Raw genomic sequence first — 14,469 nt, 5'->3', positions numbered from 1 at the left:
GTTGTTTCTGCTTCAGGGGCAGCAAAATACATAACACAGGCAGAACAGACAAAAAGAGCCAGAAAATGCACCAGCTGCCAGGATTAAGAACACAGCTGTGAATCAGTCTTCATTCAGTAGAGAAATCAATGTCACCAGACTAAGAGTAACACACAAAAGTCTGAGATACCAAGTATAATTTCAGCTACTTATATGTTCAGATGTTTCAAAGTACCACCATATTCTGGTTCTGTCTTCAGTTTCTTCTCAGAAAATGCACCATTTTTCCTTACTCCAAGGCATAAGCTTTGATACTTCAGAAGTGAGAGAACAGATACAGTGGTTTACTCCAGTCAGAAGCATACTGTGGCGCAATTCCAGCAGAAGTGTAAAAACCCTCTGCCATCATAAAGCACATTTGCAACTGCTGAGCTGTGCAGCTCCAGCCACTATTAAATAGGTGGCAGTCTGCTGACCACCCTGAAGCCAGCCACCATGCAATGTTGTGAAGTTTCACACGGGAAAAACTTGAGGAAAACAAGTTTCCTGAGTTGCAAATTCACACTCCGATGCTGAATTCACTCAATGTGGTTGGGCTTTCTTGAATCAGCAGCTGACTCAGAAGCAGACTTTGATTGTCACAAACACCTGCCGAACTCTAAAAGTGGTTTTATTTATTTGTACCAAGCTAACAGAAGCTATGTTGAACCTTCTTCGTATAGATTAAAGCCTGCCTGAGATTTTCTTTTCTGCAATTACTTTTCCATGTTTTAAAACTTTAAATGAGTAGAAAAAAAATTCACATTCTTCTTAAAACCAAAAATATTCTAAAAAAAAAACCAGCTATGTATCTGACACCAGCCTCCAAAGATTCTACAACAGAATGGATATTGTAAAACAAGATAATTTTTTAAATTCTATTTAATAGTAAGACTGTAAGAAAAACCTGCCAATGTTTAAATTCTGTTTGATTTCTAGTTTTGACCACTGCCAGTCGATTATTTTGGGGGCAGGGGGGATTAATTTTGCAACTTTTCTCATCTAAAGAATCACTTATCTTGATCTGTGAGCCTAAATGCACAGATACCATGTGTTCAGTTACTTTCAATATGCAGGACATGTTAATTTTTTTTCCAGACACTTACCAACTCTTGAAGCCTAAGAAATGCTGGCAGGATGTTTGCTTCCATTTCCCTCAGCTGCTCTGCTCTATCCAGTACCTTTTAACAAAACAGTGATCTTATTACATAGGCAATGTCAACTTCTATTCTCACATGAACTTAAAATTAATTTTTAGCTGCTGGAAACTACTTTCACTGATGGCTCTTAGACAGCAGAAACCACCTAAGTATCAAGGCCTTAAACAAGCAACATGAGAGATATTATTGCTTCTGGTTTGCTTCTAGGAAGCCTGGGCAGCTCTACCATCTAAAAAAAGTTACAATCCCCAAGCAAGCAACATTCTCATGCCTTATGGCAGTAAGAATTAAAACGTAAGTATACCAGTCAAGAATACCACTGACAAAGCCACGATATCATTAAGAAACATAGAAACCTCAATTTTTGTCCAAAATTATTCTTACATTTTAAAATTATGTGTACTACTGTAGCACTATATCAACATGCCTACTGTAGGAGAGCTATCTTTTCCCACTATGAAATTACTCTTCAGAAACAAATAAAAGCTGGTATTTTCAGGAAGTTAGCTACCATCTGGAATTCATGCAACTGACTTTTAAGAGAAACTTTTCTTCTCATGGTTTGCAGCCTAGAAATTTACAGGATTTATTGTATTGTATGCAAACCTCACATAGCAGTAACAGATATGCAGCATATGTTCAGCTTAAACAGGAAACACTAACTGAAGGAGCCTAGAGGTAAAAATTGGAGCATGAAAACATGCATGGTTATCCTTTGGCAAAAAGAAAAAATATGTACTCCCAGTACACTTAAAATGTTGATGGGAATGAAAAAAGAGAATAGAAACACATTTCCTTTGTGTTTTATTTACTACTCGCGATATAAATCCAAATTCTGTAGTTCATCCCTTCTTTTGAATTACTGCTGTTGAAAGAGAAACTGGAGGTCCCTAGAAGATTATTTTATCCTTTTACATTTCCTCCCCACACAAAAATATTAAGACATCTATCACTTCTGTTGCCCATAGTAAGAAAAAGAATTTCATGTGGACAACCAAGAAACATTTTATGAAAACTGTGTTTCAAAATCACACCGTACAGGAAAAAAACCCGAAAGAGCAGTGTCTCTGCAATAATAGCTCACACCTCCTGGGAATTTATTTAGAATTGGTTCATTAATAAACAACTTTCAGGAATGAAGACTGCTTTGCATTACTGACCAAACAGAGGCTACATATTTTTACGAGTAAAATACTTATTGGACCCAGTGATATGCAGCTATGGAACACAAAGCTTTAAGGTCTTGACCGAAGTAGATCTCACTTTTCAGTGAAGTGGAAAACAAACTAGAGTTCCTGCTTACAGCAGATGACATATTCCACAAGCCAGGGTTACAGTATATTTTAAGTGTTTCACAGAAAAAGCCTATCCACAGGTCTATAAATCCACATATTATCCTTTAGTTTTAATACAGATTTGTCACCTGTCAGCTTTTTAAAAAAACTATACATTTTAGAACTGTCTGCTGATTTACATTAAAAACAGCATCTTATTACTTCTGTACAGTGCTAAATATTGTAAATGTATGAATGACTACAAGTTATATCTGCTCCAGTTTTTCAGGTAGTTAAAATTAATGAATTCATTTTTCATAAGTGATCACAAGCATTCAGCACCCATGCTTGGGTTACAAGAAACATTTAGACTCCTTTGCTTGAAAGTAAACATTTATCTTCATTTGCTCTGAGTTAATTGGGCTGAAATATTGCATTATTTACGACTGAAATGAAATAGAATAAATTAACATTGCCAGTTTATGCTACCAGCATGCTGGTCTTCCATCGGTCTCAATTTAAACCACTCTACAATAAATCCAGATGACATAGGTTAATATGCGTGAATTAATTTCCCCCATTCCTGTCTGTTCCCATGCAGAACAGAACTGAAATATTAATTTAATACTTAATTCTTCTGATTCAGCAACTACTTACATGATACAAGTGAGCCTTTCTAGGTATTTAATGGTTTGCTTTCTGTAACCATTGTTCAAGGACTTCCGAATTTTCTGAGTGACACTAATTTTCATATAACACATGAAGCATTCTTTACTGATGTGAAATGTTTTTTTATCCCAATATTAACCTGAAAGTAAAATTTTACTATATACAGTAGTTTGTGAAATTCTCTAATGTTCTAATGGAATTATTGAAGGATGCCAAAACCATTTTTGTGACGGAAAATTACTTATCTATGTATACCTTCTTATCTATTTTAAGTATTTGTGCATTTTTTCCCCATTTATTTTTTAAGTAGTATGTAATATTTATTAACCTCATGAGCTGTAGAAAGCTATGGGATAATACTGTTTCCAGTAAACATAATATGAAGTTATTTAACTCAGTGGATAAGTATTTTTAAATAGAAATAAAACTTATTTAACTATAACCTGTGAAACAGAATGAAGACTGTTCAGTGTAATTATGAACTTCTTGTCTGACTGCAAAAAAACCCAAAGCAGTATGTCTGTTGATTGCTGTGAGAAACATACAGAGCGATTACCCAGGGTCATTAAGGCTTCAATCTTAAACCACTTTCATGTTTTCTTAAATAATCAATTTCTCCTCTTTTACAGAACCCTTAAGTCCTACTGCTGGGGTGAAATTTCAGTCCACATCTTTTGCAGGTCCACAGTGCCTATATATAATGACACACCACTAATACTGTGACGTTCATATTTTTAAGATAATAGATTTTGTTCAAACAAGTGAGAGCTAGAAAAAATATAGTTTTGAGGAGTCTATGTCCTCTCTTCAGACCTCTTCTATGCATTTGTTTCTATGTTCATCTCTCAGCACTATAAACGCTATTACAGCTGTCTGCAAATTTTGACTCCTTTATGTAGTTGAGATTATCACAGGAAGAAAAAAAAATCCCACAGCCTAAATCCTAGCATTCTAGTACTACATTGATCCAATCATTCCTGTGATCTAAATTCTGATAATTTTTCCTGTGTTCTGCCTGTTTATTCCACTTGAGTATATCATCAAATTTTTCACTGCAGTCTTTTTTTCTAACTTAATTTTAAAACTACAGTTCTTGTCTCTGAGGGTCACAAGCATAGCTGAAATGTAAGATCTCAACAGTCCTTTTACAGAGGACATTATGCATTTTAGTTCCTTAATGTAACTTCTAATTTGAACCTATTCTAGCCAACCAATTCTTTTCATTTGCATGCTCCATAATTCACTTCTGCCCTGCTTCCCACCTTTGCTGTCTCATTTGTGAGGCTATCTTCACAAGGAAACAGATAAGCACGACTTACTAATTTCAAAACAGATACAGGCTCTCTATATTTAAAGATTTTGTAATACTATTACATAACCCAGTTTAAACATGCAGTATAATTTATGTTCATTATTAGTTATGCTATACAGTTTTTGCGTACAAGTTCTAAAACCAGGAAAAATACAGAACCTCACCTAAAGCCAGTAAACCAACAGAAAGAATCTAACCACTATCAACAGATTCTGAATGAGGTCCGCACAGAAATTTTGCAAAAACTGCTCTATAATGCACACATTTCAATTATCATTAACAATTACTCACACCCTCGTAACAGAAACGAAACTGCATATTAAAATTAAATTACTTACAATGTATAATGTTTGATCTTGAAGCTCTCGACTCGCAACAGCTTGTTTAAACAGGCGTACAAAGTCATTGAAAGTATCACAAGGCACATGAGAAGTCTGTTCTGTCTCAGAACAGCAGCTTTGCAACTGGATGAGAATTTCTTCTAAAAGCAGTCGTGAAGTAAAGTATTCCACACAGTTCACAAACACGTGAGGAAGCTGAAGAGGATTAAAAAAAGATATAACTTTATTTGGCTTTTTCAGTATAAACACTCCAGAATCAATTTTCTCTTCCAGATGAGACAATGAAAGAAACCACACCTTGCCAACAAAATGTAGAGCACAAACCAAAAAACCTTGCCAAAAAAGAATGACTGCATATCTACCTAGTCAAAATATTATATATCACAAAGATAGGTCTGATGAATCCTCATAGAAAACACAGCATATCTACTAATTATGTTTAAAAACAGAAACACAGTGTATCTTCTATGTTTAAAAACTGTGATCAATACATAAAATGAAAACCAAATAGCATTTAGTTCAAAGAAAAGTTAGACAATCATAACACATTACTGAACTGTAAAATAGTCCATTACAAATTACAGTGTCTAGATAACATGAACTTCTCAAACTTATATTATGAAGTAATGTAGGAGCACACTCCCCAAAATTAATCTGACTGTTTTTGGCATTCATTGCATATAAATGATAAAGCATAAGCTTCTACATCTGACATGTGTTATCAGCCTGCTTGTGCAGGACATTTTTAGAAAACCCGATCTTTTCAGAGCAAAGAGCACATGAAAAAAAGCAGACTATGAGATACATTTTACAGCAATCCATAAAATGTACTTGTAAGTACCAATCTAGTAATGCTGAAAAGTTAAGGTCATTTGTCTATAAATAGGAGACACTATAGACTACAAAACAGTACCAGTATTCAAACCTACATAAGGCAAAAAAGGTAATTTTCTAGCAACTCTATTTTTAAGAAATAGATTTGCATAGCTCCATACTCTCTGGTAAAGCATATGCTCTTTTTCACACTGAACATTAAAACCTCTGGAAAACATTAGTCATTCAGATACATATGCATTACTTGCAAAATTCAATTTCTGATACAGGAATGTGTGTGTCTACAACAACAACAACAAAAAAAAAACCACAACACACTTAAGTACTTCATTCCAGTCTTTCTACTTAAAATACAATATATGGCATATGATTCAGCAGATGTGAGAACGTGTGGGTATATGCTGGCAATCCACTCAAACAGCATGTAATAAAAAGCTTTCTTAAGTTTTTGAACACTATTAAAAGGAAGCAGCTACATCTCCAAAAGCACCTATTCAAAGTTCTGCACTTCCATAGCAGAAGGAAAGCTGGGTGCCTCAGATGCAATTCACAACACCACATTATGCAGGAAACGGCTATACTTGGCAATGGGAAGTTCTGTAGAAACAGTTGCTGCTTTAATCCTATTCCTTTCCAGAGTCTGGCCACATCTTTGGATATACTGCCAGTGGGTAGCAGATAGGACAGTGTTAGGAGCATTGCACAAAAGGCTACTGCATGGAAGAGGATCATGACCGCTGTCTTCCACTATTCTCCCTCTGCAGAATTTTTAATGAAGGGGTTTTTGCATAAAACCCAGTCCTGCAGATATGCGATAAGTGCACTCTGGACAAGCCAAAATTATCAGAGCTATGAGAACACACATGGAAATTTATGGTTTAGGCATGAAGAAGGTACCTGTCATTGGATTTAAATCCCTGAAGAACATGACTGACAAAAACATCAGCATTAATAGGTTTAGATGGAAATTTCTGTGATGACACCCTCCAACTCAAGAGGACTTTAAAACATGTTTTGGGAAAAATTAGGACAAGGAGTAAAACTAGCATGAATATACACATTTGCTAACAGAAAAAGAAGGGCCACAGAAGCAGCAAGAACCTAGTGTTAGAGGTCTTCTGCTAGCACTGACCAGAGAGGGACTGAAATGGACTTAAGGCCATACCTCTCTACACCATTATTCAAGAAAACTATTCTGGTAAGAAACATGCATTCAGCCACAATGACCCATTACTTCTGTGTAGTTCAGATTCTCACATGATGTTTAAAGAGTAGGTTTCTCTGCCTGCAGCCCTTGCAATTGAAATAAGTCTGGTCATGACAAAGTTCCTACTGCAGGTTAGTAACACATAGCAACTCCAGTATTAACCATCAAGGATATAACTTATGCCCCAGTGGGCAGCATTAAAGTAGTTTTCTTCCTTAACAACTGAGGGGAAGAGAGTTGTAGTCCCAGCTTCCTAGGAACATAGGGCTCCAAATTCAAAACTGTACAATGAATTCTTGGTAGTTTCCACTTCATGTTTTCCAACATCTGCCTTACCGGTCCTCCTTGACCTCCTGTTTATTTACTTCTACACTGTTTTCTAAGGACAGGAATCCAAAGAAAGTTTCTGTTAGATGGCGAAGCTGAAAAAGAACATACAGTCCCAACATTTCTGAAAGTGAAGCTCATACAGGAGGAAACAGCAACAGTACTGGCACGGGAGAGTAAGATCCATCCCACCAGCAAAAGACCTGGCAATGCCAAGCTTAGTAAAAGCAAACACACATGGAGAATCAATTTTATTACATTAGAAACTATGAATGGCATCCTGTTTCTTCAGGTTTTTAACTTATGATGCATATCAAGCTGTGTTCAGAGGGTCTAGAATAAATGAAATTGCACAAAATTCATATTTTCAAGCAGGTTCTAAAAATATAATACTATAACGGGCTATCAGTACACTTTTCCCATTTAGAGCTGATTCATTAAGCAAAAGAATAATTGTTTATCATCCAGGAATTAAATCTATTGTTTCTATGCAACATTGTTCCAACATTTCAGAACTTCTACATTATTTCTTTTTCAACATTTTAGATTCTCCTGCTTCTATAAGAGGGCTGATCAGAACTAACCAAATTTACTGCAACGAATACAATATTCACCTTGAGTCTGCAAAAACAACTATGGGTATCAGAAAGAATGGCAGCTGCCTGGTATTCAGAGATTCATTCAGTGATTTTCACCATTTCAGACTTACTTTTTTTTTTTTCAGCAAACACGTATAGCTTGTATGTTTGCTTTAAATGCTTTTAACAAATGCGCTAAGTTTAAGCTCTTAGGCTAACATTTAAATAGATCATACGCATCCATTTGAATTTAATTAAGATGAGTTTGTTAACACAAAACAAACAAACCAAAATTCCACTACTGCAAACTCTTCTCACTGTTCTTCATATATTCTCTCACTCTTTTCATAAACAAGTAAAATTAGTTTATAGGATAATTACAAAGATATTTTAAAAAGGCATTGTGTAAGCGACTCTCAGATTGAACTGGAATTATCGAGTACTTACTTGTCACTGGAGCTATTTCAGATTGAGTCAAGGGAATGAGCTGAATAAAATTTAGCTCCTTTTTTTCTTTTTTAAACTTTCTTAGAAAAGTTATTATGATTTATATATTATATCTCAGTATGTATGACTTCATTTTATCCTAAGTGCACTAGTGAGAAGAGCACTGTGTTCATCACACAGTAAGCGGAGAAGAATCAAGAAGGCAGAAATGGCTGAGGAAACACACCATTTTGAGAAAGCAGGAGCTAGTCTGAGGAACCATCTGTTACAAATAAATTCTAAATTCAGTATCCATTGTGAATATTCTTACCTCTAAGGTGTTTAGAAGAGTTTGCATCACATAAGTCTTTCCACTAGATGTATGTCCATAGATAAAGATGGATGGAAAACTAAATTGCTGACGCTAAGGGGAAAAAAAAGTTGTTGCTGTTTCAATTCTTTTTTTTTCATTCAATCGATAAAAGATTTATCAATGAAGTTTTCCTCCAAAAGAAAAGTTATCTTTTAAATTGAAGCATTAAATATAAAATACACCAATTATTATGGAATCAACATGATGAAGTTTTATGTTTCATCTTCACTGAAATGCTGGAAAGATAAGTCCCAAGAATCAAGTATCACATATAGTCACCAGTGAAACTGCTGTAACATGAGGATACTTTTTCCATGGGAAAAAAACAAACAAAAAACTCCAAAACAAGCAAACAACAAAAATACACACCAAGAGAAAAAAGCAGTGCGCTCTTAATTCAAATTAGTTAACTAACTGAAACAAAATCTTGGCAAGCACAAATTCCAAGCTTTACACTGTCCTAACCTCAGCAAATGCTACAAACTGCTTTGCTTTTCTTTAGCACCAAACTGAAAAGAATTAAATGGTTTGGTGGAAGAGATGGTAATGGAGATCACTCTTCTCTCACAAAGCAATATTTGATACAACACCTCTACTTATTTCATGGGACTGATGCCTTATATTTCATGCATTTTTTTTAAGATACAAGGAAAATAATTAACTTGTTCTTTTTGTTTCATTCTGAACAGATATTTATTTTTGTGTTTTCTCATTTCTAAGAATCTTGTACACTAACTTAAAAAAATGAATACAAAAATAAATTTGACAAACACTTTTTATGAAAAACAGTAATACTCAATTCATCCAAGATGAAGGCACTCTTGTGCAAGATACGCGGATACTCTAACCTGCATATTTAACAACAATTTAAGTATCTATTTTTTAAGACTTGTTGCCACTATGCTTGTAATAAATACCTAACTCTTAAATGCTGTATTCTAATGTAATTGTTATTATCTATAATTAAAGGCAGAACCAGAAACAGATATTAACTTCCATTTTGTTAACTGAATATAAATAGATATATAAACCGCTTTTAAGTTTGCAGACAAAGATCTCCATTACTTTTTACCACAGCTTTGCCAAGCAGTAACAGAATCAGTTAAAAAGCCAGTGATTTCCAAATCTTATGGCCAGCAACAGAATTACTAAGAATCAGGCCCATTTCACATACTTAGAATTCAAGCACGCAGGTATTAGATTAACAGGTCAAAACCAAACATAATTTCTACACTGCCACTGAAAAAAAAAATACTGCAGAATTTTAGACTAGGGAATAAGAAAGGCTCCCTTGCTGGTACTAACTGGCAAAGATGGTACAGCATTATAGAAAAATCAGGCTTCAGAGACAGCAAGGCACAAATAGCTGGAAGTTTGTTTGGGCCCTTCCAGCTGCAAGAGACCTTTCAACCTTCAAGCTTACTAGAAACTATCTGCCAAACACTAACCTTAAAGATGGGTAACAAAAAGCCCAAAACAAACAAACAAACAAAACCAAAACCAAATCCCAAACAAAAAAAAAAAACACACCAAAGAGACAAAGTATGTTCGTAACAAGATCACAAAAATGCCCTTAAGTTTCTACTCTTTCCTCTGAGGCAGCAAATTATCTTTGTTTTATTCAAATGTACAATATAAAAAAGCACTACCTCCCCAAATATTGACAGCAACATGGACACTTGGGATTCTCGACAAGGCACCAAACTTTCCAGCTGAAGCAGTGTGGCTGCTGGGTACGCTGGGTGTTCAAGATTAGGCATTTTGATGTTCCTATAGTTAGTCACCTAAACATGAACGTCCCATTTGAGGTGCAGAGACAAATGATCTGGAAGATAAAGAATTGTAATTATCATTTGCTATCATATACATAAAGGAGGAAAATGATCAGTAATTGACATAAAATCTAAACAGACATTTTAGATCAGGTTAATGGCAAGTGCAAGGTCCTGCACCTGGGGAGGAACAACCCTATGCACCAGTACAGGTTGGGGGCTGAACTACTGGAAAGCGGCTCTGTTGAGAAGGATCTGGGAGTGCTGGTGGACAGCAAGCCAACCATGGGCCAGCAATGTGCCCTTGTGGCCAAGGCGGCCAACGGTGTCCTGGTGTGCATTAAAAGGATTGTGGCCAGCAGATTGAGAGCAGTTACCCTCCCCCTCTACTCTGCACTGGTGAGACCACATTTATATCACTGTGTCCAGTTTTGGGCCCCCCAGTTTAAAGAAGGATTTGGAACTCCTAGAGTAAGTTCAGCAGAGAGCTACCAAGATGATCAGGGGACTCGAGCATCTCCCATATGAGGAAAGGCTGAGAGACCTGGGTTTGTTCAGCCTGGAGAAGAGAAGACTGAGGGGGGATTTCATAAATACCTATAAATATCTAAAGGGTGGATGTCAGGATGATGGGACTAGGCTCTTTTCAACAGTGCCCAATGACAGGACAAGGGGCAATGGGCATAAGTTGGAACACAGGAAGTTCCACCTCAATATAAGAAAAAACTCCTTTCCTGTGCGGGTGCCAGAGCAGTGGCACAGGCTGCCCAGAGAGGTTGTGGAGTCTCCTTCCCTGGAGACATTCAAAACCCGCCTGGATGCATTCCTGTGCCCCCACTCTGGGTGTGCCTGCTCAGGCAGGGGGGTTGGAAGACATGATCTCCAGAGGTCCCTTCCAACCCCTACCACTCTGTGATGCTGTATAATTCCGATAGACTTAAAAGACTTCATCAAGATTGAACTTTACTACGTAAGGCATTATACAGACATTTTCACACCAGACAGAATTAAAAAAAAACCCAAATAAAAATGGAAAGGCATCCAGAGTATGAGCAAATCAATACAGCAAAGAATTGCCATAGTTTAGTTAACAGCATAAATACATATTCAGTTCTGGTTTTATCTAAATCTGAAACTAGCAAGGGAATAAAACGAGGAAAGTAGATTAGTCACAGATCATCACCTCCCTGGACAGCCAATAAACTAGGATTTACAAGTCACAGAAAAGAGGTAGGGCATAAGGAAAGATGAGGATGACAAAATACGTTAACAGGAACACTCACCCCAGCTTAAACGCAGCAGAGACATACGAAGAAAATCCAGCTCATGGTAAAGACTGGAAATACTCGATAAAAATAGTAGGAGCCCAAATCAGTTAGATAAAGCTGTAATATTAATTACAGTCTACCTTTTAGACAAGGACTAGTCAAGAAAGACTGGGGCTCTTGATTGCCCAAACACTGGGAAGGCTGGATTTTACTGATAGAATATAGAAAAACACCTCAGTCAAAGATACTACTTTGTCTTCAACTTCTAAAACTGCTGGAAAGGTGGTACATTTGTCTGCAGTGATAAGGACAACATGCAGAAAGAGAACTGAAGTGACCTCACGAGCTGGATTCTGACTTTGTCAAATGTAACATAACTTCACAGCCAAAAAGAAAGTTTGGAAACTTAGGTAACGCAATAAAGATATTTTGCCAGCAGATAGGAATATCTGTAAGTTAGAGACAAAGATAATATTTAAATGTGTTTGGAGCGGTTTATTAAGTATTTACAGCCAAAAATGTTATGCTGGACATAAGTACCACGCCACATGAGAAAAGATTAGGTTAGCAGAAGGAGATCAAAAATAGGATGGAAAATGGAAAACGAACGGTTCTGAAGAAAAAAAGCAATATTGTGTTGCACTAATGGGAGCTATTGGGCTACGTAGAGGTTCATAAATACAAATGTATTTATGGAAATACTTTATAACAGAGTTCATTTTGGGACCAGTCTCTATTAAGTATTTCTATAAATACATATGGAGAAAGATTTATTTTTTTTTTTTACACTTTGCCTCGTGTTTTCTGAAGTAAAAATTGGGATTGTAGAATCATCAATAGAAAAACAAGTGGAATTAATGAGGAAAAAAAGGATAACCTCAATAACAGAAGTAATGCCAGCACAATTAAATTCAACATTTCAAATTACACATATCTGTAAGTAATCGTATCACACCTAACAAGGACTACAGAAAAATATACAAGTCACTCACATGGTATGAAAAATTGAAGTAATGCAGCTATTGAAAAATCAAATGCATAATCATATGTATCAGGCAAATTATTTCCCATACAGGCAAGCACACAAATAGCCTTGGCCCATTTTATCAGATCAGCACGATCAGCTGTCCCCTGTATCTATTCAGATATCTATTCAAAATGGAATGAAGATACAAAAAAAAAAAAAAAAAAAAAAAAATCGAGCTCCTTGACTACGGTTGCTCTCTAAAAACGAACTAGGAATAAAGATCAACAATGAAAAGAAAAAATAATTAGCGTCCACAACAGAGGACAAACAAGGAGGAAAAGTTTTAGAAATGGCTGAAAAGTTTGCATGGATTTAAGAAAAAGATAGCTCTTTTGCTCCACTGACTACATGTGAACTGCGCTTGACTCAGTGTCTTACACATATCTAAAGCCATAAGGTACTTGAGCTTCTCCACTCTGCTGCCCAGCTGCACTCCAGAAAAGCATGAATCACCTGTTGATCACACTGTATCTGCCACTCCTGTTTGCTTCTTGAACACCCTAGCACATGCCAACTTACACGCCAATGGATGAAAACTTACATCTCTACTGGCTACATCTCAGTGTCTTAAACTTCAACGAAATCCCATCCTAAAGATCACAGAAGGATCTTTAGAGCAATGTGTTCATGGAACTATTCGTTTAAGATTAAATGGCAATGCTGACACGAGGACTAGCATCAGCCAAAGCCTGAATTCAGGATGTTCCTGACCAGGGAAAGTTGTTCAGAGCTTGTACGTGTGATTCCTGCCAGATGAGGAGGGACAAAAAGCACTTACTTTCCAGCTGAGTCCAGGTGGGGACACCAAAAACATAACAAGTTAGATTTCACAGCTGGATTTGATGATTTAGGAGAACTTCTCAGTTCATTGGTCCTAAAATACCTACACTTGGCATATCCTTCTAGACTTTTATCAGGAAAACTGACAGAACTGAAGGGACTCACCCCGTCCTGCTTCCCCTCAGGCCCAACAAGGTCACCGCCGGGCTGAGGGCCTGGCGACCCTGACGACCGCCGGCCTCTGCAGAGCGGAGCCGCTCGGCGAAGCCCGGGCTACGGACTCCTTCAGCCGAGCCGCGCCCCTGCGAGGCGGCGGGCCGGCCTCGGCCCAGGGGGCGGCTCTGCCCGCGGCGGGCCGGTCGGGAGGCGGCCGGGAGCCCGGGCCCCTCTCACCCCCGCGGGCGGCCCTGCACCGGTTCCCGACCGGAACGCCGCAGGCGCAGGTCTGCCGCTTCACCACGCTCCCCTCCACCCGAGTGCCAGAAGCCAGTCGGCCGCCCGCCGCCGCCCCCCTCCCCGGACCGAGCGCGGACCCCGCTCGGTGCCCTGCGCCCTCCGCCTCACCCCGGCTTCCCACACACACACCCCGTCCGCGCGCCGCTCCCGCCGCCGCCGCCTGCACATGCGCGCACCATCACCCAGCCCCCTCCCCCGCTCGGTGCGCAGGCGCAGAGACCGCACGCATGCGCCCTAGCGACGTGAAGCTGCCCGGAGTGTGCGCCCCGTAGCGCGGGAAAGGGCGGGGAGGGTGGTGCGGTTGTGAGGGGATGTTGCTGTGCGTGCTGCAGCAGTGGAGGGGTCCGAGGGTTGAGGCAGTGCCTTATCGCACAGGGAAAACCCTGTATAGCCATGTCCCTGGGCATAGGTGTCTTTGGGGTCTTGTCTTAGAAGCCGCTTGCAGCCGTTCCCTCAGGGAGAGGAGGATGTTATGGTTAACGTAGGGAACCTTGTGTCGCTTTGGAGGAGACAGGTGCTGGTGTCGGGGGGTCAGGCCTAGACCTGGGGCATAGAGTCAGAAGGAAGACATGGGTGCGTCGGTGGTTGTGGTATTTGTTAGTTTAATTCTAGCCGCCTCCCTTACAGGCACACAGACGAGCCCGCCG

The 14,469-nt window shown here is 38.5% G+C and overlaps 1 protein-coding gene across 6 annotated transcripts in view; it reads right to left on the bottom strand.

Moving 5' to 3' along the window:
* Window positions 1-14,027, bottom strand: part of ORC5 (origin recognition complex subunit 5) — a 93,745-nt gene extending 79,718 nt beyond the window's left edge. For 3 of the 6 annotated variants that reach the window (XM_075081416.1, XM_075081411.1, XM_075081415.1), the window contains exons 1-5: window positions 13,952-14,027; window positions 10,169-10,344; window positions 8,478-8,570; window positions 4,772-4,969; window positions 1,125-1,199 (exon numbers count right to left, since the gene is read on the bottom strand). In XM_075081416.1, the coding sequence (XP_074937517.1) occupies window positions 1,125-1,199; window positions 4,772-4,969; window positions 8,478-8,570; window positions 10,169-10,279 (477 nt within the window). In that variant the 5' untranslated portion in view covers window positions 10,280-10,344; window positions 13,952-14,027. Of the gene's footprint in view, window positions 1-1,124; window positions 1,200-4,771; window positions 4,970-8,477; window positions 8,571-10,168; window positions 10,345-11,574; window positions 11,652-13,531; window positions 13,904-13,930 lie in introns of those variants that run through there. The other 3 variants (XM_075081412.1, XM_075081413.1, XM_075081414.1) reach the window with 3 other exon arrangements.
* Window positions 14,028-14,469: the final 442 nt, after the last annotated feature.

Source organism: Phalacrocorax aristotelis, chromosome 1 (genome assembly GCF_949628215.1).
Source record: "Phalacrocorax aristotelis chromosome 1, bGulAri2.1, whole genome shotgun sequence".
Lineage (NCBI taxonomy): Eukaryota > Metazoa > Chordata > Aves > Suliformes > Phalacrocoracidae > Phalacrocorax > Phalacrocorax aristotelis.
Note: the sequence above shows the minus strand (reverse complement) of the source record. Positions and strands in the feature narration are given on the sequence as shown.